The sequence below is a fragment of the Xenopus laevis genome, chromosome 9_10L, assembly GCF_017654675.1.
Source record: "Xenopus laevis strain J_2021 chromosome 9_10L, Xenopus_laevis_v10.1, whole genome shotgun sequence".
Taxonomy (NCBI): Eukaryota; Metazoa; Chordata; class Amphibia; order Anura; family Pipidae; genus Xenopus; species Xenopus laevis.
The window spans coordinates 104,413,624-104,437,155 of NC_054387.1; the positions used below are offsets into that span (position 1 = coordinate 104,413,624).

General features: G+C 37.7%; 1 protein-coding gene across 1 annotated transcript in view; it reads left to right on the plus strand.

Annotated features, from left to right (window-relative positions):
• iqce.L (IQ motif containing E L homeolog) overlaps window positions 1-6,739 on the plus strand; it is a 31,557-nt gene extending 24,818 nt beyond the window's left edge. The window contains exons 20-24 of the mRNA XM_018236356.2: window positions 1,732-1,839; window positions 2,142-2,263; window positions 4,719-4,822; window positions 6,222-6,335; window positions 6,417-6,739. Of these exons, the coding sequence (XP_018091845.1) occupies window positions 1,732-1,839; window positions 2,142-2,263; window positions 4,719-4,822; window positions 6,222-6,335; window positions 6,417-6,526 (558 nt within the window). The 3' untranslated portion in view covers window positions 6,527-6,739. The remainder of the gene's footprint in view (window positions 1-1,731; window positions 1,840-2,141; window positions 2,264-4,718; window positions 4,823-6,221; window positions 6,336-6,416) is intronic.
• The last annotated feature ends 16,793 nt before the right edge of the window (window positions 6,740-23,532 follow it).

The following is a 23,532-nucleotide window of genomic DNA, read 5'->3' on the forward strand; positions in this document are numbered from 1 at the left end:
GTGCTCAAAGTTTGAACTAATTTGTAAACTGTGGGATTTAGTGAAAAAAAAAAGAATCTAAGAACTACTCAGTAAACCATATATGATTTAAGGGCTTGTAGAGCTCTTGGGGTTTGTAGCCAATCCTGCACCGATCATAAATTACACAAGATCCAGATGGCCTCCATTAAACCAAAAAATGTAAGCGGCAGAGCCAGTTGATTGGCTGCAGATGACATCAGCAGACTGATGGTCATTTACTAATTATATTGTGAGTTATAGTCTGTGAACTCATTATGAGTTTTTCACTATAAAAAGGTTTAAGATGATTGTTTTGGACTTTTTCCCTCTTCCTCTTTGTACTTTTTGTTCTTGTTTTTTTTTTTTCATGTCTGGTGTACAGGGTGTACACAATTAGTAGAGTTATAACTTATTCAAAATGCATAAACTCTGTGATTTAAAAAGTCCTGTTTATATCCTCGTTCATCATGCTAATTTTGTAGTGCAGATGAAATCAGTTTTGTTATTACTCCATATAGCAATATTTTATAAATAATCTTCAGATAGATTTAAATGTGTCTTGGATGCGCTCGCCACAGTTCTGTTCATTAAAATCGACTTTAGCTGGCCACGCACACAAAAGTTTAAAGGAGTTGTTCCACCTTAACTTTTAAGGGGATTATTTACTAAAACTCAAATTTATTTAATATTTTTATTAAAACAAAAAGTCCCATCCACAATTTTATCTTATTTATCAATACAATAAGTCGAGTTGGGAAAAAAAAACTATAAAATCGAACGAAAACTCGAATCGTACAAACGTTGCGGATTTGATGCAACAACAATACAAGTTTAAGCTCACAGAGCAATCGTTTTTTATTCTTGGGGTCAGTGACCTCATTTGAAAGCTGGAAAGCTTTAAAGAAATTTAGGCAAATCATTCAAAATATAGTTGAATAGTAGTTGTCTGATACTGTGGAATAGAGTGATCTCATTGGTCAGATTGATAATGCTGAGTGGGTTACAGTTCAAAACTAGGGTTAAAAAATATATAGATATATAGATATGTGTGTATATATATATATATATATATATATATATATATATATATATATATATATATATATATATATATATATATATATATATATATAATCGATACAGTGATCAGCACACTGTAGTAAAGGTGAATTAAAGTGTTTTTATTTGTAACACAGCATTGTCCAACGGACAATTGATAGTGCCCCTCGACCTGCGACGCCCAAGTATCTTACATACATACATACATATATATATATATATATATATATATATATATATATATATATATATATATATATATATATATATATATATATATATATATACACACACACTGTGGCAATTCATATAGGCCGCTTAAAACCCACCCCTCAAGATTGTAATTGATTTTTAGAAGGTATTTAGGTACAAAAAATGCTTTATTTTGCATTGGTTTATGTACCTCCCATATACATCATATGGATATAATAAATTAAGGCAGAATGAAAGAGAATTTTTCTATGTTTGCCTATGGTAAGTGTCAGCAGAAGAGACACTTTTGTGACAGCCTTTAGCCAATAATAGAGGCAGAAATGGCTAATTTGTGCCCAATCACAGCTAAGGCAAATGATAGTTCTTGCATAACATCATTTATTGTTGCTACTATTTTATTGAACTAACCTTTTTTTTTTTTTTTTTATATATGTCTAACTCACCTTTTTGTATACACAGACGGCCGTGCTGCTTCAATCAGTTCTTCGAGGGCATTTAGCCAGACAAACCATATTATCCTCATCTTTAGACCCCCGATCACCCTCTCCAGGAGCAGACATTCTCCGGGTAATAGATGCGGTATTTGGTCTTTTGGAATTATGCAGTTACTTCAATGTTCCCTGTAGAATTCTAATGTGCTATATAGATCTGTTTCTGTGCAGTGTAGTTACCAAGGGCAATAGGTGAACAGAATCACATCATTGAGAATGTGACAAAACAAATACAGTAAGCAGAATGCCTGCATGATTGGTTTATTTGCAAACACAATCTCCATATCCTGAATTGTTATACTTATACAAATACAATTATTGGAATATTTGCTGGACCACCGTCTCCACTTATACACCAAAAGTGTTATTTTATTTCAGGGCTCCAATACATCACAAAACCACAGTTTAAAAGATATGAGCAAGGATGAAGATGATGCTGTGAGCTTTCTTCAAGCCGCTTTTAGAGGACACCTGGCTCGCAAAAAACTATTCGATAGCAGGTACAAATACCAGAACAGTCCGCTGCATTTTGTGACTGAATGCTTAGGAGACAATGTATAAATATTCAAATTCAAGTTTTACCACGAATCAAGTGTTCTTTTGCAAATTTGAATTTGGGTTTCAGATATTTTCAAGAGATATTGGTGGTCATTTATCAATACTGGGCAAATTTGCCCATGGCCAATAACCCATGGCAACCAATCAGATTGTTGTATTCATTGTTGTACTTGCAGCTGGCTTTAAAAAGCTAATCACTGATTGGTTGCTATGGGTAACTGCCTATGGGCAAATTTGCCCAGTGTTGATAAATGAGCCCCATTAAGCTCAAAAAACTTGAATCTAAAAATTTGCATCTAAAAGCTGGCAAGTTCACATAGAAGTCAATGGGAATTGTCCTAGCAGAATTCAAGCAATTTTGTATGTTCAAATTATTTTGAAATTTGGTTGAATACAGTTGCGCTGTGTGTGTGGTTTTTTTTTTTTTTTTTTTTTAATGGATCAAGTGCAGATTTGAGTTTGGTCAATTAAGAAAAAAAGTCACAAATTCTAATTTTGATAAATACCCCCCCCCCCGGCTTTCTTTAATTTGCAACAGAATTGGGTTTGTATGGTGGAACTGCAAACATACTGAGGGAGTTATTTATCAAAGGTTGAATTTTAGAGGTTTTTTTTTATACCTCAAATGAATTCACAACTCAAATGGTTTCTTATTTAAGAAAACTCTTAATGGAGAATCCTCGAGTTCGGGGGTATACAACCCGAAAACTTTAATTAATTGAGTATTCGGCCAAAACCCTCTGAAAAAAAACTCGAACATCGTGAAGGCTATTATCATCTTTAAATTGTTGAAGGGGCTTCTGCCATTGACTCCTACATGACTTCGACAGGTTTTAGATTATTATTATTTTCGAATTCACACTATTTCCAGGGTTGGGGTATAATAAATCTCAAAAAACAGGTTTTTTTGACCCAAAAAATATATATTTTTGACCAAAAAAAAAACACCTTCAAAAAAATTAGTATTTTCGTGGAAAACAAATCATAGTACTGCACTCCACAGGAATACTTGTGAAAAAATAAAGATTTATTTGGTATTATATCACTTTATTTACTAACTTACCTTATTTAGGGTATTTAGTTTTTAGTATCAGTTCATTAAGTGCATGCATTCCTATGCAGAAGGTCAAAAACAATATATGACCAATAAAAGTTATTCCAATTATTTATTAACACATTGTACAAAGTCCAAGTTTTGGTCCTTATTAGGAACTTTATCAAGGATAGATAGATATAGATAGATATAGATAGATATATATAGATATATATAGATATATATACAGAGATGATCATACTAACTATGGGGAGCTAATAGGGCATCTTTGGAGGCACATATCTTCACTATTAAAGAGTTGTGGTCGCCTTGGGCTGGTACAAAACCCCAAAACATAAAGGAGAAGTAAAGCTCAACAAAAAAGAAGGCTAGATGTGCTACTCCTTAAGTTCCTAATTTGAGAAATGGAATGAAGCAGTGATGCAGCACAATCAACTCACCATTTTATATCTGAATAATGAATCTAGACAAAGTGTTTTGCAGAATTTCTGTGGTACCATTATGATTTATTGTGCAGAATGCATTAATAAATCAATCAAAGGGAGTGTAGTTGGCATTATGCTACATAAAATCAGATTTTTTTTAAGCAAGGAATATATGAATATACTCTCCATCTCTATTTATTTAAGGGGCACGTTTACCTAGGGTCGAATATCGAGGGTTAATTAACCCTCGATATTCGACCGTCAAAGTAAAATCCTTCAACTTTGAATATCGAAGTCGAAGGGTTTACCACTATTCCTACGATCGAAGGAATAATAGTTCGATCAAACGATTAAATCCTTCGAATCGAACGATTCGAAGGATTTTAATCCATCGATTGAAGGATATTCCTTTGATCAGAAAATTGTTAGGAAGCCTATGGGGACCTTCCGCATAGGCTAACATTGGCCTTGGTAGGTTATAGGTGGCGAACTAGGGGGTCGAACAATTTTTTAAAGAGACAGTACTTCGACTATTGAATAGTCAAATGATTTTTAGTTCGAATCGTTTGATTCAAAGTCGAAGGTCGTAGTCGAAGGTCGAAGTAGCCCATTCGATGGTCGAAGTAGCCAAAAAGAACACAAACTATTTTTCCTCTATTCCTTCACTCAAGCTAAGTAAATGGGCCCCTAAATATTATAAATAATAATGAAAAAGTTCTAATGTGGTGGTTTCCTACAGATACCAAATACTACTGTGTAAAATATTCTCGAAATGTCGTTTGTTGGTTTGTGCTTTATAAACAGCTTAGGAAATAATCCTTTGTGAGCTGAAAAGCCACTTGAAACTCACATAAATGCACTCCACAAATGTGAGCCTTTGTAAGATGCAAACAAATCAGTTCTTTATCTTCTTTTTAGCGATCTGACAGCTAGAGTAAGTTCTAGCAGGAAAAGCAGCAGAGAAAGCATGAGATCACCAAGATCCAGGATATCCTCCAGCCAAGATGTCCAGTACTCTTTAGGTACTTTATACCCAGCGTTTTGTGATTTCTACTGCTTAAAAGTGATTTCTCATGTGTTTTATTATCTATATTTCAGTGGTATTTAGGACAAAATAGTAACAGTTAACAACTGCTAACAAATATCCTTATAATAGATAGCAGAATGTATTACTGCACTCAATCCTGAAGCTGGTGACATGGTGCATGACCTCTGTGTAAATTATGATAAAGGGTTATTAAATGGGTTACGCGTCCTTACAATGTTTAGTGTGTGCAGCAGCTCAGTTTCTTCCAATATAACTGTATAACAAACATCTTTACTATACATAATCTATATGAACCCCAAACTTCACTTTAGGCTTTGTCTCTACAAAATCCCAAATAATATCGGACCCCTACTGCATTTTGGTACAAATTTTACTGCAAATTAATTTGTTACATAAAGCAGATAAAATCTAGATGTTAATTAAGGCAATAAACATGGCAGACATCTCACGAGGAAACTTCTGGTGACTTTGGAAAACGAAGTGCACGAGTGCCATCCCGCAGGCAAGAATCTAAATCGGCTTTTTGGGGACATTTGTCTCCAGAAGAAGAGGCAATTTGTCACCGGACAACTAAATCTCCCCGAATCGTAGGGCGTACCCTTACCCTAATTCTGCAGGCAGAAACACCTTGAAGGTGCTTATCAACTTTTTTGGGGTAATCGAGCACTGGCTGTCATACGTTTTTGGTTCAAGCCCCTACTGGGTGTCTAACCTGTGGTCAGGACCCCTCTTAGTTCAACAGGCATTTTTGTAACAGCCATTCAGACATTGGTCCGGATTCAATTTAATGAGAAAATAGTTTATCATATGAAAAGTCATGGACGAGATTCAATTTGAGATGCAATTCAATTCAGAAAAACTTACCACACGGTTTATCACGTGAAAACTGTATTGAAGTCTGGGAAAAAACTGGAGATGAATTTGGAGAAAAGTTTTTTTTTTTTCCTTTAATTGAACGTTGTCTATGAGTTTTCACGGGATTAACCATGTTCACTTTTTCTCACTTGAATCTGGCCCATTGTGTCAAGGCTATCCATATCCAAGTCAGCATATAAATGTTCATCCCAAATCTCACCATAACTGACCTCTAAGCTGCGCTTTCATGTGTATCTACGAGTACCAAATGCAGCACCGCAGTTTTAAAACAACTGCAATAGAGATTCCCAAGCATACCTTCTATAAATATAGAGCCCAAAGCTGTTTGCTCATCTCATTAAATTAAGTATAAAACAATTGCTATAACAAAACGGAGGTGTCCCTCTGATCGTGTACCTGAAACAAGATGGCAATTTACACTTGGTTGCCTTTGTTATAGAAACTTTATTTCATTCACTCCTCATTTTATTGAAACTCTCATGTCAAATGCATCACAGCGAGTGAAAGCAGTGACGAATGCACCGACGACCCGATATTTGGAGAGGAGAAGGCAGAATCAAGAGTTAAAAAAGCAGGGTCTCTAAAAGTCTCACCTCAACGTCCACCTTCAGGTATGATAATATCATTTTGGTTTACTGAAAAAGCAAGTAATTTCCATGTATGCTATGCTAATGTTGTTTTCATGTTCTCAGCTTTAGGCAGGAGGCAACAACATGATGAAGAAGTGCCTTCAGATGATTCTGATGACATTATAGTAATGCCACAATCAAGGCCTCCGAGAAGAAAAGACTCTAATTTTTAGGTTTTTTAAAAAAAAAATTGCTTTCACTGTGCCTTCCTTTTTTTCCTACAAGTGTTGGAACATTCCCTGTAGCAAAAAAATTCTGAGCCTTCAGAAACACAAATTTCATGTTTTGGATTTCCATTACTACACGATCTGTACATCAGCCAACATACAAGATGGCACTTAGGTTATTTAAAGCTTCTGTAATAAAACAGACTGTAAAGTTCAGAATTCAGTTAGACTACCTGTCCAGTGCTGATTGGAACTATTGCTCTGAGAGATATCAAGTCAAATGGATGAAGAAAACATATGAGCCAGGATCATTGTAGCACTAATCATGTGCTTAAAGGAGAACTAAACCCTAGAAATGAATACAGCTAAAAATGCCATATTATATATACTGAACTTATTGCACCAGCCTAAAGTTTCAGTTTCTCAATAGCAGCAATGTTATAGGACTTCGAATTGTCACAGGGGGTCACCATCTTGGAAAGTGTCTGTGACACTCACATGCTCATTGAGATCTGAGCAGCTGTTGAGAAGCTAAGCTTAGGGGTCGTCACTAATTATCCAGCAGAAAATGAGGTTGGCCTTTAATATAAACTGATGCTACAGGGCTGATTATTAAATTCTGATGCTAACTGCACTGGTATCTGTGCTGCCATGTAGTAATTACAGTATCTGTATTAATTACTAATCAGCCTTATATCGTGACATTTCTATTCTATGGGGGTTATTTACTAAACTGCGAATGCAAAAATCACAAAAAATTCGTGATTTTTTTTTATTTATAAAATCGGACTTTTAAAAAAAAAAATCACGAATTTTTCAGAATTTACTAAACCCAGAGGATGGGAAAAGTCCGAATCTGAAAATCCGGCATCTCAGACCTGTCGAAGTTTCATATAAGTCAATGGGAGAAGCCCCAATGATTTTCTGATGTGCGCTGGGTTTTTGGCAATACCCCAAATGTTTTTGGGCAAAATTCGGAGTGAAAAATCTGAAATAATCGTGAAAATTGAAAGAACAATCTGAAGAAATCTTGAATCGAGTTTTTTTTTACAGCAAACAAAATTTTTGGGAAAGTGTTTTAATAAATAATGGTCTGAGTTTTTTTCAGAAAGTATTGAGATAAATTCATAATTTGAAAAATAACCCCCTATGTGTACTGTATATTGTGAGTGGGTCCCTAAGCTCAGTAAGTGACAGCAGCACAGAGCATGTGCAGTGAATCAGCAGAAAAGAAGATGGGGAGCTACTGGGGCATCTTTGGAGACACTGATCTTTACTGCTACTCTGTGGTTGCCTTGGGCTGGTACAAAAGCCCAAAACATAATGTACATAATTTCTAGCTACTTCTTTAGTTAAGATTTAGTTCTCCTTTAAATAACTAAAGTTAGGCAGATTTATCTCAGGTGATTATAAGTGCAGTCAGCTTTAAACCATGTTATATGGTACATAACTAAACCCATTGCATTCTAAGGGCAGTGGAACATGGGGCAATATTTTGTTGGTAAACAGACTGGCAATCACCTGCAATATGGCAGCTTTCTTCTAATGCTAATGGGGCATAGGGACGTTGTGACCACCACTTTACTCACCCCCAACAAAGCAGAAATGAAAATGCTCCATTTGCGTCTTTAATTATGTTTGCTGTGCAGTTTCATGTTTTACCACATAGCAATGAATGGTGCAGGAAAAGAAACAAATCAACATTGAGCCCAGTACAGACTGGTCTTGCTCAATTTTCTTTTGCTTTCAGTATTGATCTTCACTGGAAACACTTAGCAAATGCATTTATAATCTGCCCTATGACTTCCATGTGACAGAAACAGAACTGAAATATCTTTTTTCGCAATGGTAGATCCTTTTAAAGGACAGATTTCTCAGAAGTTGGGGGTTAAAAATATTTGCTTTTCACATTCTGCGAACTGAAAAAAAATTGTCAGAAAATGTTCCCGTGGTTATGATTTTTGCAGAATTAGTTGGAAATGGTAGGTTTTTGTTCTAGGAACAAAAAAATGTGGGTAAATGCTTTGTATATTTAACCAGATTTTCAACATTTTCTGGATTCTGGAGAAAATTGCAATTGGACCTTCGATAAATTCATGCCTTTAGAGTCCTACAACGCACTGTTTTTTTTGTTTTTGGTTTTTTTTTTACATCTTTATACTAGGGAAATATCACTACAAGTATGGGAACTATTTTCCGAATCACGTTATCCAGAAAGCTCTGAATTACAGAAAGCCCATCTCCGGTAGACTCCATTTTAGCCAAATAATTAAAATTTTTAAAAATGATTTCCTTTTTTTATCTGTTATAATAAATAGTACCTTGTTCTTGAGCCTAACTAGGAAATAATTAATCCTTATTGGAAGTAAAACCAGCCTATTGGGTTTATTTACTGTTTAAATGATTTTCTAGTAGACTTAAGGTATGGATTTTATCTGGAAAACTCCAGGTCCCAAGCATTTTGGATAACAGGTCCCATACCTATTGTAGAAAATTATAGAAAATGATAAATATTTCCTGTTTCTGTGTGTGTGTGCGTGCGTGCGTTGTACCTTTTATTGTTTTTGTATCTTGTTGTGAAGGTCACTACCACTAAGGGGTGAGTTCACAAAAGTGGTGATATTGAGACAAAATAAAAGTGCAGATAAAAGTGTCAGATTTGCCTCCAAATTCACAAACCTCTATCTCCACTTTTGTGAATTTGTCTTTTAAACATTGCATGACATTTTTTTTCTGAATTTGTCTTTAGCCCTTACTACACCTGTGAGTCTGCCATCAAATTGGAATTTTTTGGGGAGGGGGTTTATTTTACCTAGGAAAATGATACATCATTTTTTCCCTGGATAACCTGGGCTTTCTAAATCTGCCTACATCTTTGTGCAATTCCAATTCTGTAACAAGATATAATGGTCTAAATACAAGAATGCTATTTTGCATAATATAGGGATTTGTATCAGAAATATGTTTTATTATCCTAGGTCAACTGCTGCTAAAACTAAAAAAAAAAAATGGCTGGGAGGCTTTACTTTTCCTTTAGATAATATATTCACTCAAATTGCTAATATTGTCTCATTCGTTAAACTAAAACTAGTAAAATAATGCAAGTGTGAGTTAAAAACTTTTTATACCGGTACATATAAAATTGTGTAAAATGCACTTTTTTTGTTTAATCAGTTTTTTACTTGTTTTGTTAATAAGGCTTTTACACCTATAGGGTGAGACAGAAACTTGTGCCCAGAGTATAAAATGCTAATCCTTATTAATATACTAATAATTCCCCAATGGGGCACCTACAAGAGGTGTGAAATGAAGATTGGGTGGATTAAAGCAGAGTAAGTTATTTTAGAAAGGATCTGACTCAGAGGGAAGAGTTATACTAAGCTTTATTCCTTTTTAAAAATGTCGGCAGAAAATGTTGTATAAAATGTCATTTTTTTGTGTGCCATTTTTATGTAGTTTTGAAAGTGGCGGTTGAGTCGGAATTTAGGCGGATTTTACTCCAGTTTACCACCACTTTTACTCCAGAAACGGGCTCTCTCCACTTTTGTGAATTCTCCCCTATGTGTTTGCTGTATTCTAGATCTGTGAATATTATGTGCTCTTTCATACTTTATTAAGAGCTTACCTAGAATATGAGTTGGAGGATATTCTAAAAATGTCAGCAAGCTTCTTGGCATAGTTTGCTTGCACTTTCACTTGTTACAGTTGTTCATTGATTTGGTAAATTCACCTTAGCACACGGTCACTCCATTGTGTCCTGATTTATCCACAGCTTTTAGATGCCTTCAGTGCCTTGTACATATTTAGGCAAGAGCGGGCCAATAAACACTATTTTTTATGCAGTAGAGAACACAAGCAGACGGACAAGGAATAAGGAGCAATAAGTAGGAAAATCGGCACATTTAAACCTTTTGGTGCTGGTTGGCCTTTTATCAGTTTTAAAAAAATTAACATGGCATAGATCGAAGGGCAAACCAGATATGTTGAATCTTTTAAAGGGTTGGTTCAACTTTAAGTTAACTTTTAATACGATAGAATGCCCTATTCCTAGCAACTTTGCAATTGGTCTTCATTATTTTTTTAATATAGTTTTGTAATTTTTTGCCTTCTTCTGACTCTTTCCAGCTTTCAAATGGGGTCACTGACCCAATCTAGAAAAACAAATGCTCTGCAAGGCTACAAATGTATTGTTATTGCAACTTTTTTTTACTCCTCTTTCTAGTCAGGCCCTCTCCTATTCAGATTTTAATCAGCACATAGTTTCTAGGGTTATTTGGACCCCAGCAACCAGATTGCAGGAACTGCAAACTGGAGAGCTGCTGAATTAAAAGCTAAATAAAGCCACAAAAAAATGAAAACCAATTGTAACTTATCTCAGAATATCCCTCTCTGCATCATACTAAAAGTTAATTTAAAGCTAAACAACCCCTTTAAATAACCAGAAAGGATGTCTTGATTCAGGGATGGGCAGTTTTTGCAGGACTGCAGTTTAGCAGCTGGAATAATGATGGCTTATTGATAGTGTCCCTGTTGCTGCATGCATGCTGATTTATAATCAATGTGAAAGTCACCTGTGGACAGCCCTTTAAAGGAATAGTTCAGTGTGAAAATAAAAACTGGGTAAATAGATAGGCTGTGCAAAATAAAAAATGTTTCTAATATAGTTACATAGCCAAAAATGTAATATATAAAGACTGGAGTGAACAGATGTCTAATAAAACAGCCAGAATCCAACTTCCTGCTTTTCAGCTTTATAACTCTGAGTCAGTCAGCGACTTTAAGGGGGGCCACATGGTACATTTCTGTTCAGTGAGTTTGTAATTGATCCTCAGCATTTAGCTCAGATTCAAAAGCAACAGATATGACCCATGTGCCCCCCCCCCTCAAGACTCTGATTGGTTACTGTCTGGTAGCCAGGGTAACCAGTCAGTGTAAACCAAGAGATCTGAAAAGCAGGAAATAGTTCTCTGACTGACTTGTTATATATCAAATCACTCCAGCCTTTATACATTACATTTTTGGCTAACTAACTATATTAGAAACATTTTTTATTTTGCACAGCCTATCTATTTACCCAATTTTTATTTTTACACTGAACAATTCCTTTAACAGAAATAATATGGCACTTTTTTAATAACTGTAAATCAGACTGGCAGGGACTGCGCTGGGCTTATTCTGTTATATCAAAACTGTACATCTATTGTGTGAATGTATCAAATTATTTTCATATTTTGGGTATTTTATTTTTTATATTTTTTTTTGTACTTTATGTTTTTTTAGTAATTACTGTAGGTGCATGTAAATATGTGTGAAACTACAAACTGCTGTTTTGTGGAACCAAAATCTTTCTTTCAGTTAATACGGTTCCAGTTATCGGTTTATCACTTTTGAAGGTGGAGATTTGCCAACATGAAGCTAAATTTCTGTCTTGCAAAAGAAATGCTAGCATTTCACCAAATACTAAACCCAAATCTGTTGTTGGTGCATCCCTAGATAAATGGATTTATATTTCAAGCAAACTGAATATCAGAGGTTGCATTCTGGAACACACCTCTGGCTATTGCTATTTATCAACATTCAAATTTTATATTTTTACCAATATTCTTTTGCAATGAAAGCCATTAATTACAAAGGAGTTGTTCACCTTCCAACTCTTTTTTTTTTTCAGTTGAGTTGTTATCAGATAGTTCACCAGAAATAAAGACTTTTTTTTCAATTGCTTTGTATTTGTGACTTTTTCTAATATTGAAGTTTAAAGGGAACTGAAATCCATTTCTCAAAAGTGCAAACAGATTTTTTTATATTCAATTTTGAAATCTGACATGGGGCTAGACATATTGTCAATTTCCCAGCTGCCCCTGGTCATGTGACTTGTGCCTGCACTTTAGGAGAGAAATACTTTCTGGCAGGCTGCTGTTTTTCCTTCTCAATGTAACTGAATGTGTGAGACATGGGTTTTTACTATTGAGTGTTGTTCTAAGATCTACCAGGGAGCTGTTATCTTGTGTTAGGGAGCTGTTATCTGGTTACCTTCCCATTGTTCTTTTGTTTGGCTGCTGGGGGGGAGGGTGTGATATCACTCCAACTTGCAGTACAGCTGTAAAGAGTGATTGAAGTTTATCAGAGCACAAGTCACATGACTTGGGGCAGCTGGGAAACTGACAAAATGTCTAGCCCCATGTCAGATTTCAAAATTGAATATAAAAAAATCTGTTTGCTCTTTTGAGAAATGGATTTCAGTTCAAAATTCTGCTGGAGCAGCACTATTAACTGATTTATTTTGGAAAAAAAAAAATTCCCATGACAGTATCCCTTTAAAGTTTTGATTTTTCACCATCTTATGTCTTTCTGTAGCAGCTCTAGGAGGGGGTCGCTGACTCTGTATCTGTTGATAGTTTGATAAATTAGCCAAAACATTTCTAATCTTTGTCCTTACTGAGCAGAATCTCTGGGTTTCATTACAGGCAGATGTTAGAATTGATACAATAGTTGCTAATTCTCCAATAGTTGCTAATTCTCCAGAGATACTGCTGAGAAATGTATTTCTCTAATACAACTAAATGTTGCAAAATGTTAACAGTTCAGAATTTGCACCTGAATTACTGAGCTGCCAGACTGAAACACCAGAGACAGGGACATTAAAGGGGTTGCTCATATTTTGATTAACTTTTAGGTTGAGAGTGATATTCTGAGACAATTTGCAATTGTTAATATTTGTGGTTGTGAGTTATTTTGCTTTTTGTTCAGCAACTCTCAAGTTTGCAATTTCAGCAATCTGGTTGATAGGGTCCAAATTACCCTAGCAACTAGGCATTGATTTGAATATGAGGCTGGAATATGAATAGGAGAGGGCCTGGATAGAAAGATGGGATGCAATGACAATAAGTGGGTTATTTCTCAAAGGTTGAGTTGTTTTCTCAAAAAAATTTTGTTTTTCGAGGGTAGTTTCACTTTTTCTGGGAAAAAAAACTTGAATTTTTGAGATTTATTATACCACAAAGCTTCTAAAAGCCCGAATCCGAAAATACTCCAGCTAAAACCTGTCGCGGTCATGTAGAAGTCAACGGCAGAGGCCCCTTGAACGATTTGAAGATGTTTTTTGCCTTCAGGTCTGTGCTTGAAAACTCAATAAATTTGAGGTATTAAAGGTTTTTGGCCTATAAACTCGATCTATTTGAGTTTTTTTTATCAAAATGGTTTATTTACATGAAGCAGGGTTTTACATATGAGCTTTTATATGCAATATCTTTTTATAGAGACCTACATTGTTTGGGGGGTATCATTTTCCTTTGATTCTTGATTTTTTTTTTCATGGTTTTATTCAATCCCATTTCTTTTCCATTTGGATTGTCTTAAATAAATAAGGTCAAATTTAAGGTTTTGTGCTGTTTTGAGTTTATTTGAAATAGAAAAGAATTCACAAATTCAAACTTTGCTCAATAAGGCCCTAAGTCTTACTTCACTGTTTTATCATGTCTAAACATTTCTTCCAGTTTTTTTTTTCTAGGATTAAACTAAAGGAATCTAGTAAATCATTTCTCAGTTTGAAGAAGGGCCTACTGGTAACGCCGGACTAGTGCACCAAAGGACAGGCCTAAAAAGACTGCAGAATTACAGCATAAATGGCTTGATCTGCTGTGCCTCTGGGAAATTCACTGGCAATGCTCCAAGGATTCTTGAAAATGTGGATTTCTTGCACTGGATTTCTGCTGCTATAAGGTTGGGCATGCTTCCTGGAATCTATTTAATAATGCATAGATAAGGGGGGCCCAAGCGTAGCATTGCTAATGATTTTATTAGTAGATGTTGCACCACATTCTAAAAATCATGCACACACAGCTCGGCGCCTTAAGCAACCCATCCAGCCATCTCTTCTCGCTTCATATAGCGGCAGCACTTTGATTGCTTTGCCATCTATAATTGACTAAAGTGCATCAATACGGCTGGCAGCTTTTCCAGGAAAGCTCACATTCATCTAAAAGTTGTTTGACCATCAAGCTATGCAAAGCATTTGGCATTCTCAGTATTTATTCCTTTTACAGTATAATATCATTTGCCGAAAATGCAGGCATAGAGTGGATATCTGTATGCCATAGAGCTCTTTTTTAATTATGTAAAAATGTATCAATATTTACATAATGCAAGGGGTTTCCTGGAAAATCCTTATGGCGCAGGATTTTGCCTCTAGCTCAATCTTGCCATAAACCAGAGTAGAATTAAATGTTTTCGATGGTTGTCCTCCGTAGGTAAAAATGAAAGAATGCATGAAAAAATCCCTTATCACTTATTAGCCATACAATAGTACAATAAGAGAAGTGTGCAGTAAAAAAAAGGCTTTTTTTTATTTTTTGCAGTAGCCATGACATCTTAAGGCGGCCATAGACGTAGAGATCCGCTCGTTTGGCGATGTCTCCAAACCAGCGGATCTCTCCCCGATACGCCCATGTTGAAGTGGGCATTATTGGGCTGTTCCAATCGTGGGCCCTAGGGCCCAACGATCAGATCATAATGGATCTGATACGGGAGGTCGGATCGCGGGATCGCATACAAGCATAGATGCGGCCGCGATCCAACGGGATTTTTTAACCTGCCCGATCGAGATCCGCCCGACTTTTGGCCAGATATCGATCAGGGAAGCCCGCTGGATGGCCCCACACACAGGCCAATAAACTGGCGACTCGGTCTGTCAGCAGCTTTTATCGGCCCGTGTATGGGGCCTTTAGGTTGGCCATTGACGTACAGATTATAGCCTATGTTGGATAAACGATTGTCCATGCCAGTCTTCCAACCTGCAACTAACCATTCAGATGAATATAAATTAGTAAAGAGAAGAAATCACACGATGCTCAGGCCATTAATTGACAGACCGCAATCGTACAAAAGTTATATCTCCCACAAATAATAATGACAGTCTCCCATTGATATAATCAGATAGGCAATACATGCAGAGATCATATTGGTAGCTGATATAAATCTTTTAACCTGACCACCATGGTATGAAAAATTTGGGACACTCCCCACACGGAACCTTCATTTTGTATGATAGTATCTTTGCGTCCAACTTAAGAATGTAGCTATGATCTTGTACCATTTGAATCCCCTGGTTTCTAGAAAAACAGATAGTCATGTATTTACTGTGCTCAATTTAGCTCCTGAATAATGGATCCCCTACCTGTATATTAAAGCCTTTAAGAATAGCTTTTTGTAAGCAGCTTTTCAATTGACCTTCATTTTTCTAATAGCTTTTGAATTATTTGCCGCCTTCTGACTCTTTTTAGCTTTCAATGGTGGTGGTCACTGACCCCATCTAAAATAACAAATGCTCTGTAAGGCTACAAATGTATTGTTATTGCAACTTTTTATTACTCATCTTTCTATTCAGACCCTCTCTTATTCAAATTCCAGTCTCTATTCAAATCAATGCACGGTTGCTAGGGTAATGTGGACTCAAGCAACCAGTCGAAACTGCAAACTGGAGAGCTGCTGAATAGAAAGCTAAATAACTCTAAAACTACAAATAATAAAAAATGAAAGCCAATCGCAATTTGTCTCAGAATGCCCCTCTCTACATCATACTTAGTGGTTTATTTATGAAGTTATGAGTGAAGTTAGAGGTCACCACAATCCTCCACACTCATCTACAGTGAAATTCCGCCACTCTCCATAAATTTCTATTTGATTTTTAAAAGAGTATTTATCAATGGGTGAAAGTGAAAGTTCGTCCTTTGATAAATATGCCTTTCAAAATCACATAGAAATGAATGGACAGTGGCGGAATTTCACTCTCGTTGCGACCTCTAACTTCACTCTTTGATAAATATACCCCGTATGTTTAAAATGTAAAGGTGAACAACCCTTTTAACCACTGCCATATCCAACCCTTTGAATTCTATGGAATGCCTAGTTAAGATGCTGTATGTTAGTGCTACCCACATTTTTTTAGGGGTTTTCAAAATTTAAATTCTAATTTTTATGAAATTCTAATTTTTTATTTCATGTAACTCACCAAATGTTTTAAAAAAAAAAAAAACCTTGAAAATCAGGTATTTATTATGCCCAAAAAAACCTGAAAATTGGAATGTAAAAACTCTCCAGGTTCAACCTATGCAAGTCTATGGGAGTGTCTTGGGCAAAGCTCAAGGTATGTGGGTGATTCAAGTGTTTTTCAGTGAAAATTCAATAGATTTTGAGGTTTTTTTTTCAAACCCTAAATTCGCAAAATTAGAGCGATTCGAGTTTTTTGCTCAAAAAACTTGAGAAATGTTAGTTTTTTTTGTTTTGACGATTCGGATTCAAGTTTTTTCGATAAATCGCCATAAATTAGAATTTAAATTGATTCAGGGTTAGGAAAAACTCCCATACCTCCCAAACTCGAATTTTGATAAGCCCCTTAGTGTCCTGTACCTGTTCTATACTATACATCATGTGTAGGCATCCCTGCTCAACGTGTATTAAATGAAGAGTAGGGAATAGGTTTCTGGGGTCATTAACCTGCCACAGCTTCATTAGCTTTATAATTCATACAAACTCATAATATCTTTCCCTTCTTTAAATGGTCACAAAGGATACATAAGACATCAGTACACCAAAAGATCATAATACTGGATGCAGTGTCTGCTTTTCATTATTAAAATGTCTTCTCTAGTGCTATATCTCAAGTTCCTATTATGTCTGGGGCACAAGGCCTTCTGTTCTGCTGAACTATATAAGCCGATACTTCTGCCTTTGAGTTTTATCTGAGCTGCTGAGAATGTGCAGAATGCAGCTGGCTTCCATTATATCTTTTGATTGGTGATATTGCCTTCAGCTCTGAATCAGGAAATCATTCCGTAGCCTGAGCACAGCACATGGAGAATCAGGGTTTTATTTATAGAACAGGCACCATTAGATCATACTGGATTTTCTTTTTTTTTTCTATAAGTTAAAGGGGTAGCATAATCATTTTCCCATTGATTTTAAAGGTTTTCTTTATTGATTTTTATTATAACATAAATAGTAGAGATAGGTAGAATTAGGAAGAAAGAGAAGAGGTGGAGAAAGAAGAAGGGGGTGGGTTACTTACATCCTGTGATATACCAGGTTCTAATAGTACATTCAGTCCAAAATATCTACAGATCTGCTGTTTGTCTGTGGATCAGTCAGCCACCAGCCTCAAATTTTCCCAAACTTGGCTGGGAAGCCGCGTGCCATATAGGTAAGTTTTTGTTTCGGAAGCATCTCATCTATCAACTAAATCCATCCAAGTTGGGGGTTCAGGGGCCTTCCACGTCAAAAGAATGGCTTTCCTTGCAAAGTGAAGTAGTTGCTGCAGGCAAAGTCTGTCTCCAACTGATAAACTGAGGTCCTCCACGTGTCCCAAAAGGCAATATTCAGGAGTTCGAATTTGGGGCAGACCCAACGAGGATCCCATGAATTGAAGTACGGCTGCCCAGAACCTCTGGATTTTAGGACACTCCCAAAATACATGCATATAATTACCCTGTTCAAAGTTGCATTTCACACAAACATCAGGATGTCCCTGATAGATCTGTGCCAGCCTATGGGGTGTTAGGTAGACTCTGTTTAAAAACTTTATATGTATATATCTGTCCCTAGTTGAAATGTGAACATCGGGCACCTGTTCCAAGATGTCCTTCCAGGATCCCTCCTCCAAGTGGGGGAGATCCTGAGCCCACTTACGGCTAATATGCGCAATAGGATCATGATCTTCCCTTAATATATAGTATGGCGTAGAACCAACTAAGAGGCCTGGAAAGATGCGGTCGACGCAGGTACCTTTCTAGAGTAAGCTCTTGAACTATGAGGGCTTCCCCTGAAAACTGGGCTACGTATGCATGCCTTAGTTGAAGGTATCGAAACAGCATTTGGTTGCTCAGCCCTAGTTCCTGCTTCAGCTGATCGAACTGCTTAAGTTCTCCCTGCTTCACAATATCATTCAAGTATTTTACCCCTACAGTTGCCCATACGCTTACATCTGGGATAGCCCAAAAGTGCGTAAGAGTGCTGTTTCCCCACAAGGGAGTCCATTTGGACCAGCTATTTGATTGTTTGTACGCTACTTTCACAGTTCTATTGAACACCTGTGTCACTGTCTTCATAGGGGGCGTTAGGGGGTAAATTGATGGCAAACCCCTGTGTAGTTGGTTAGCTAAGGCTTCAAAGGAAGAGACCACTGCTGCCTCCAGAACAGTGGCCTGATTATTTGGATCCGGATTAAGCCACCACCAGGCGTACACCAGTTGACTGTCATAGAAATATAGTGTCAGATTGGGAAGAGCTAATCCCCCCCTGGTTGGTTGAGGCTTGAAGCATTCGCATGGCAATTCGGGGGCGTTCCCCTGACCAGACAAAATTTCTAATACATGTGTCCACTTCTTTGAACCATTGCTTGGTAGGCAGAGTGGGTGAATTATGGAACGCATAAAGAAATTTGGGAAGAAAAATCATCTTTAGAATATTAATGCGTCCCGGCAATGACAGCGGAAGATTGAGCCAGTGTTGGGTTTTTGTCCTCAATGACCTGACTATTGGGGCTAAATTTAATTCAATGTATTTACTAGGATCTTTATGGATTACCATGCCCAGGTAAGTGAAGGAGGACACCCATTGCAGCTGTGCAGAGTGCAGTTCTGGCCTTTTACCCCTGTCATCTATAGGGAAAACCACTGATTTCGCCCAGTTGACCCTAAGGCCTGAGTAAGTCCCAAAGTTCTTGACTTCCTTCAGAAGTTCTGTGAGTGCTTCCCTTGGGTTGGCCAGATAAATCAACATGTCATCAGCGTATAAAGAAATTTTCTCCTCAAGTCTTTGTTTCTTAAGCCCTGCAATGCTCTGATTGTTACGAATTAACACCGCTAGAGGTTCAATGGCAAAGGCAAATAGTAATGGGGATAGTGGGCATCCCTGCCTGGTGCCCCGCGCCAATGGGAACTCTTGTGAAAGCTCAGCATTTACCAGTATGCAGGCTTTCGGGGCGTTATATATGGCTTTTACCCAATTAATAAAGGGATTACCTAACCCATATCGATCTAGGAGTGCCCAGAGATAGGGCCATTCCACGGTGTCGAACGCCTTTTCAGAGTCAAGGGACACCACCACTCTTTCTCCTGTAACATCATGAGTGGTCCAGATATTATTGTAAAGTCTCCTGATATTTATATCTATGGCCCTGGTAGGCATAAAGCCGGTCTGGTCCTGGTGTATTAAATGTTCTACCACTTGTTTTAACCTATTGGCCAAAATTTTTGCCAGTATCTTAACATCTGAATTTAAGAGTGAAATTGGCCTGAATGATTCACACTTCTCTGGGGCTTTTCCCGCTTTGGGAATTAAGGTAATAGTATCTAACTTTAGGCTATCTGGCAAGCCCTTCCCTTGTTGTATGGCATTAAATAGGGAACCTAGTCTGGGTGCGATTATCTCTTTGTGTGCCTTGTACCTCCCGTTGATTTTTTAATGTGATTGTTAATAACATAGGAGGACATTGCTTAAGGGGTACAAAGAATATTCTCTCTCTTTCTCTCTCTCTCTATTTTTTTTAGGAAACATGTGTATGCCATTAATCGGTGCAGACACTAAAGGGCAAATTTAACAAATAAATTCATCCACTCTCAATTCATTCCTACAGACCTGTCAACTCTGTCACTTCCGGATTGGGAAATTTTCAGCCTATCTCCCAATAATGCAAGTTGAGGACCCGGATCCTATGGGGTATTTAGAAGATTATTTATTAGGGTTGCCACCTCACCCCCTCAAAAGAGCAAACAGATTTTTTTATATTCAATTTTGAAATCTGACATGGGGCTAGACATATTGTCTGTTTCCCAGCTGCCCCCAGTCATGTGACTTGTGCTCTGATAAACTTCAGCTACTCTTTACTGCTGTACTGCAAGTTGGAGTGATATCATGCCCCTCCCTTTACCCCCCAGCAGGCTAACAACAGAACAATGGGAAGGTAACCAGATAGCAGCTCCCTGGTAGATATAAGAACAACACTCAATAGTAAAAGCCAGATTCACTTACATTAAGTAGGAGAAAAAACAGCCTGCCAGAAAGTGCTTGTGCAAGTCACATGACTGGGGCAGCTGGGAAACTGACAATATGTCTAGCCCCATGTCAGATTTCAAAATTGAATATAAAAAAATCTGTTTGCTCTTTTGAGAAATGGATTTCAGTGCAGAAGTCTGCTGGAGCAACACTATTGACTGATGCGTTTTGAAAAAAAACATGTTTTCCCATGACAGTATCCCTTTAAGTTAGTTAGTTCCCGGGCTCCCGTGCATCGATCCACCTTCTCCTTTGCACATAGCATTTTAATATGCAATAGCAGGGGGAAGGCAGTTCGGGGAGATTGTCGCCCCGTAGAAGAGGCGATTAGTCGCCAGACGACTAGATCTCCCCAATTCTGCCCTTGTGCTAGCTCTCTAAGGGTAGAGGCACACTGGGCAATTCGGGGAGATTTAGTCGCCTAGCAACTAATTGCCTCGTCTTTGCGGCGACCAATCTACCGAATGCCTTCCCTCTGTCTTTTGCCGGCTATAATGAAAAGTCGCCTGCGGCATAGCACACGCGGTGTTTCGTATTCCGAAGTCGCCCGAAGTTTCCTCGTGAGGCAACCCTATGATGTCACTATAAGATAAACATTAGAGAGTTTATTCTCTTTTAAGGGGATATTTAAACAGAGGCAGTTAATCTCTTGCTGGACTTCAAGTCCGATTGTCCCTAGACAGCAACTGGGCAACAGCTACAGTCTGCAGATGCACATGCTGGAGATCACTAACTATTCTGCACAAAAATCATCATGTATTCTTAAACTCCAGCGCTGCAGTGCTTTGTAATTATTAACTGTTCTGTGTCTTAGCTGCCATGAAAGTGTTTGTTGGTCTTGGCCTCTTGACTTCATGGGGTCTTATCTTAACTAACACACATTGGGTAAATGTTCCTGACCTTGAGCTTGTCATTAATGTACAATTACCAGGCAATTTCACCTTTGTGCTTACTCTCTGGTGACTGACATTTCATTTAACGACACATTTATCCCGTGAGTGCTAGTTAATTATGTTTGAGGCAGAAGCAACAGACTGGACTGGAAATTTGATATCTTACAACGAGGCGATCAATGATTTAGAAAGAAACATTCGCCTTACAAAAACCACTTTTCCTTTAATACATTATAACACCTCCCTACAATTGTTATTCACAAGTACTTCCTTATCGGAGGCCATAAAAGCCTCCAGAAGAATGCTGAAGAATGACACTCTATCAATAAATAATGCCTACATGTTTAAGTTCTGTTATCTAGAAACCTGTTATCCAGGAAGCTCAGGGTCAGACTGGAGCTTTGGGGACCCACAGGGGCTGCGACCGCAAGCGCTCTCCTAGCAATCCGACTTTCAAACATCTCATCATCTTGCGGCCCATTCAGGGGAGTGGTTCTGTGCCGGCTGGAGCCCATGATGGCTGAGGCCTACCGGGTTTGATCCCGATGTTCTGTCAGCCCAGTCTGACCCTGAGGAAGCTCCAATATACTAAATCCTTATTGGAAGCAAAAAATCTTATTGGGTTTACTTAATGATCACATGATTTTCTGAAAGACTTAAAGGGCATGTAAAGTCTAAAATAGAATAAGGCTAGAAATGCTGTATTTTGTATACTAACTATAAACATGAACTTACTGCACCACAAGCCTAATCAAACAAATAATTTATGCTTTCAAAGTTGGCTACAGGGGGTCACCATCTTGTAACTTTGTTAAACATCTTTGCAAGACTAAGACTGTGCACATGCTCAGTGTGGTCTGGGCTGCTTAGGGATAGTCATAAACAAAGCTGCTTGAGTTCTGCATGGCTGGGAAGTAAGGCGGGGCTCCCCCTGCTGTTCATAAGTATGATTGTTCCCTGCTCAGCAGTTAGGGACCATCTGACAATTCCTATCCACAGCAGTAAAGGGAGAATTTCACTGCATACAGTCAGGTTTCTTATAAAAACGGTACACATTTTTAAATTAAAGTATATTGGAGATAGGTTTCTTTTTCATTAAAGAAAGTAAAAATGGGATTTTATTTTTTTGCCTTTACAGGCCCTTTAAGGCGTGAAAATCCAAATTAGAGAAAGATACGTTATCCGGAAAACCCCAGGTCCCGAGCATTCTGCATAAGAGGTCTCATACCTGTATATACTAAAAGAGCAAGTAGGTGATTCTAGTAGAATGAAAAAAAAAAGATGTACAAGTGTAAACTGTTTGTACACAAAAGTGTCCAAAACCAGACTTTCTTCCTAAGGCTTATACTAAATGGATACAGGTTTCTGGTCACACTAGGGGTCAAATTTTCAAAGTCCTGATGGCATCCATTTCAGCGCTCGCTGTTTAAATGACGTATTCACAATCCTCTAGGCGCAAGTGCAACTGATACAGTCTGCTGCGGATCCCAAGGGGGCTTTTATGAATGCAATTGCAGTTGCATAAATTTCCACACAACCTTTGCACTGAAAAATCCCATTAATTAAAGGTAATTCTTGCACTTGCACTCAGCCTGTCTTTCCCCCCTCCTGTTCCGAGATGAGTTCAGTGAACCAGCTGACTGGCAGTAGCTCCAGGGTCCCCACATTGGCCTCCATTAATCACTGGCAGAAATGATGGCATCTGCCAATGGAATTTTTTCAGAGCAATAGTGTCTGATTCATATTGAGGTGCATGTTCACGTACCCTTATTTTAAAACAATAGCCACAATTGCATCAACCGCATCACTACCTTGCTAGTCTGTGCTTGAATAATGGGAAAGAAAACTGCACATGGTGACCTGCAATTGAAATTACACTTTGCACTCTGCTCTTGCAAATGAATGACCTCTGACTATCAGAGGTCCCCAACCTTTTTTACCCGTGAGCCACATTCAAATGTAAAAAGAGTTGGGGAGCAACACAAGCATGAAAAAGTTCCTTGGGGTGCCAAACAAGGGCTGTGATTGGCTTTTTGGAAGCTCCTATGTGGACTGGCAGCCTACAGGAGGCTC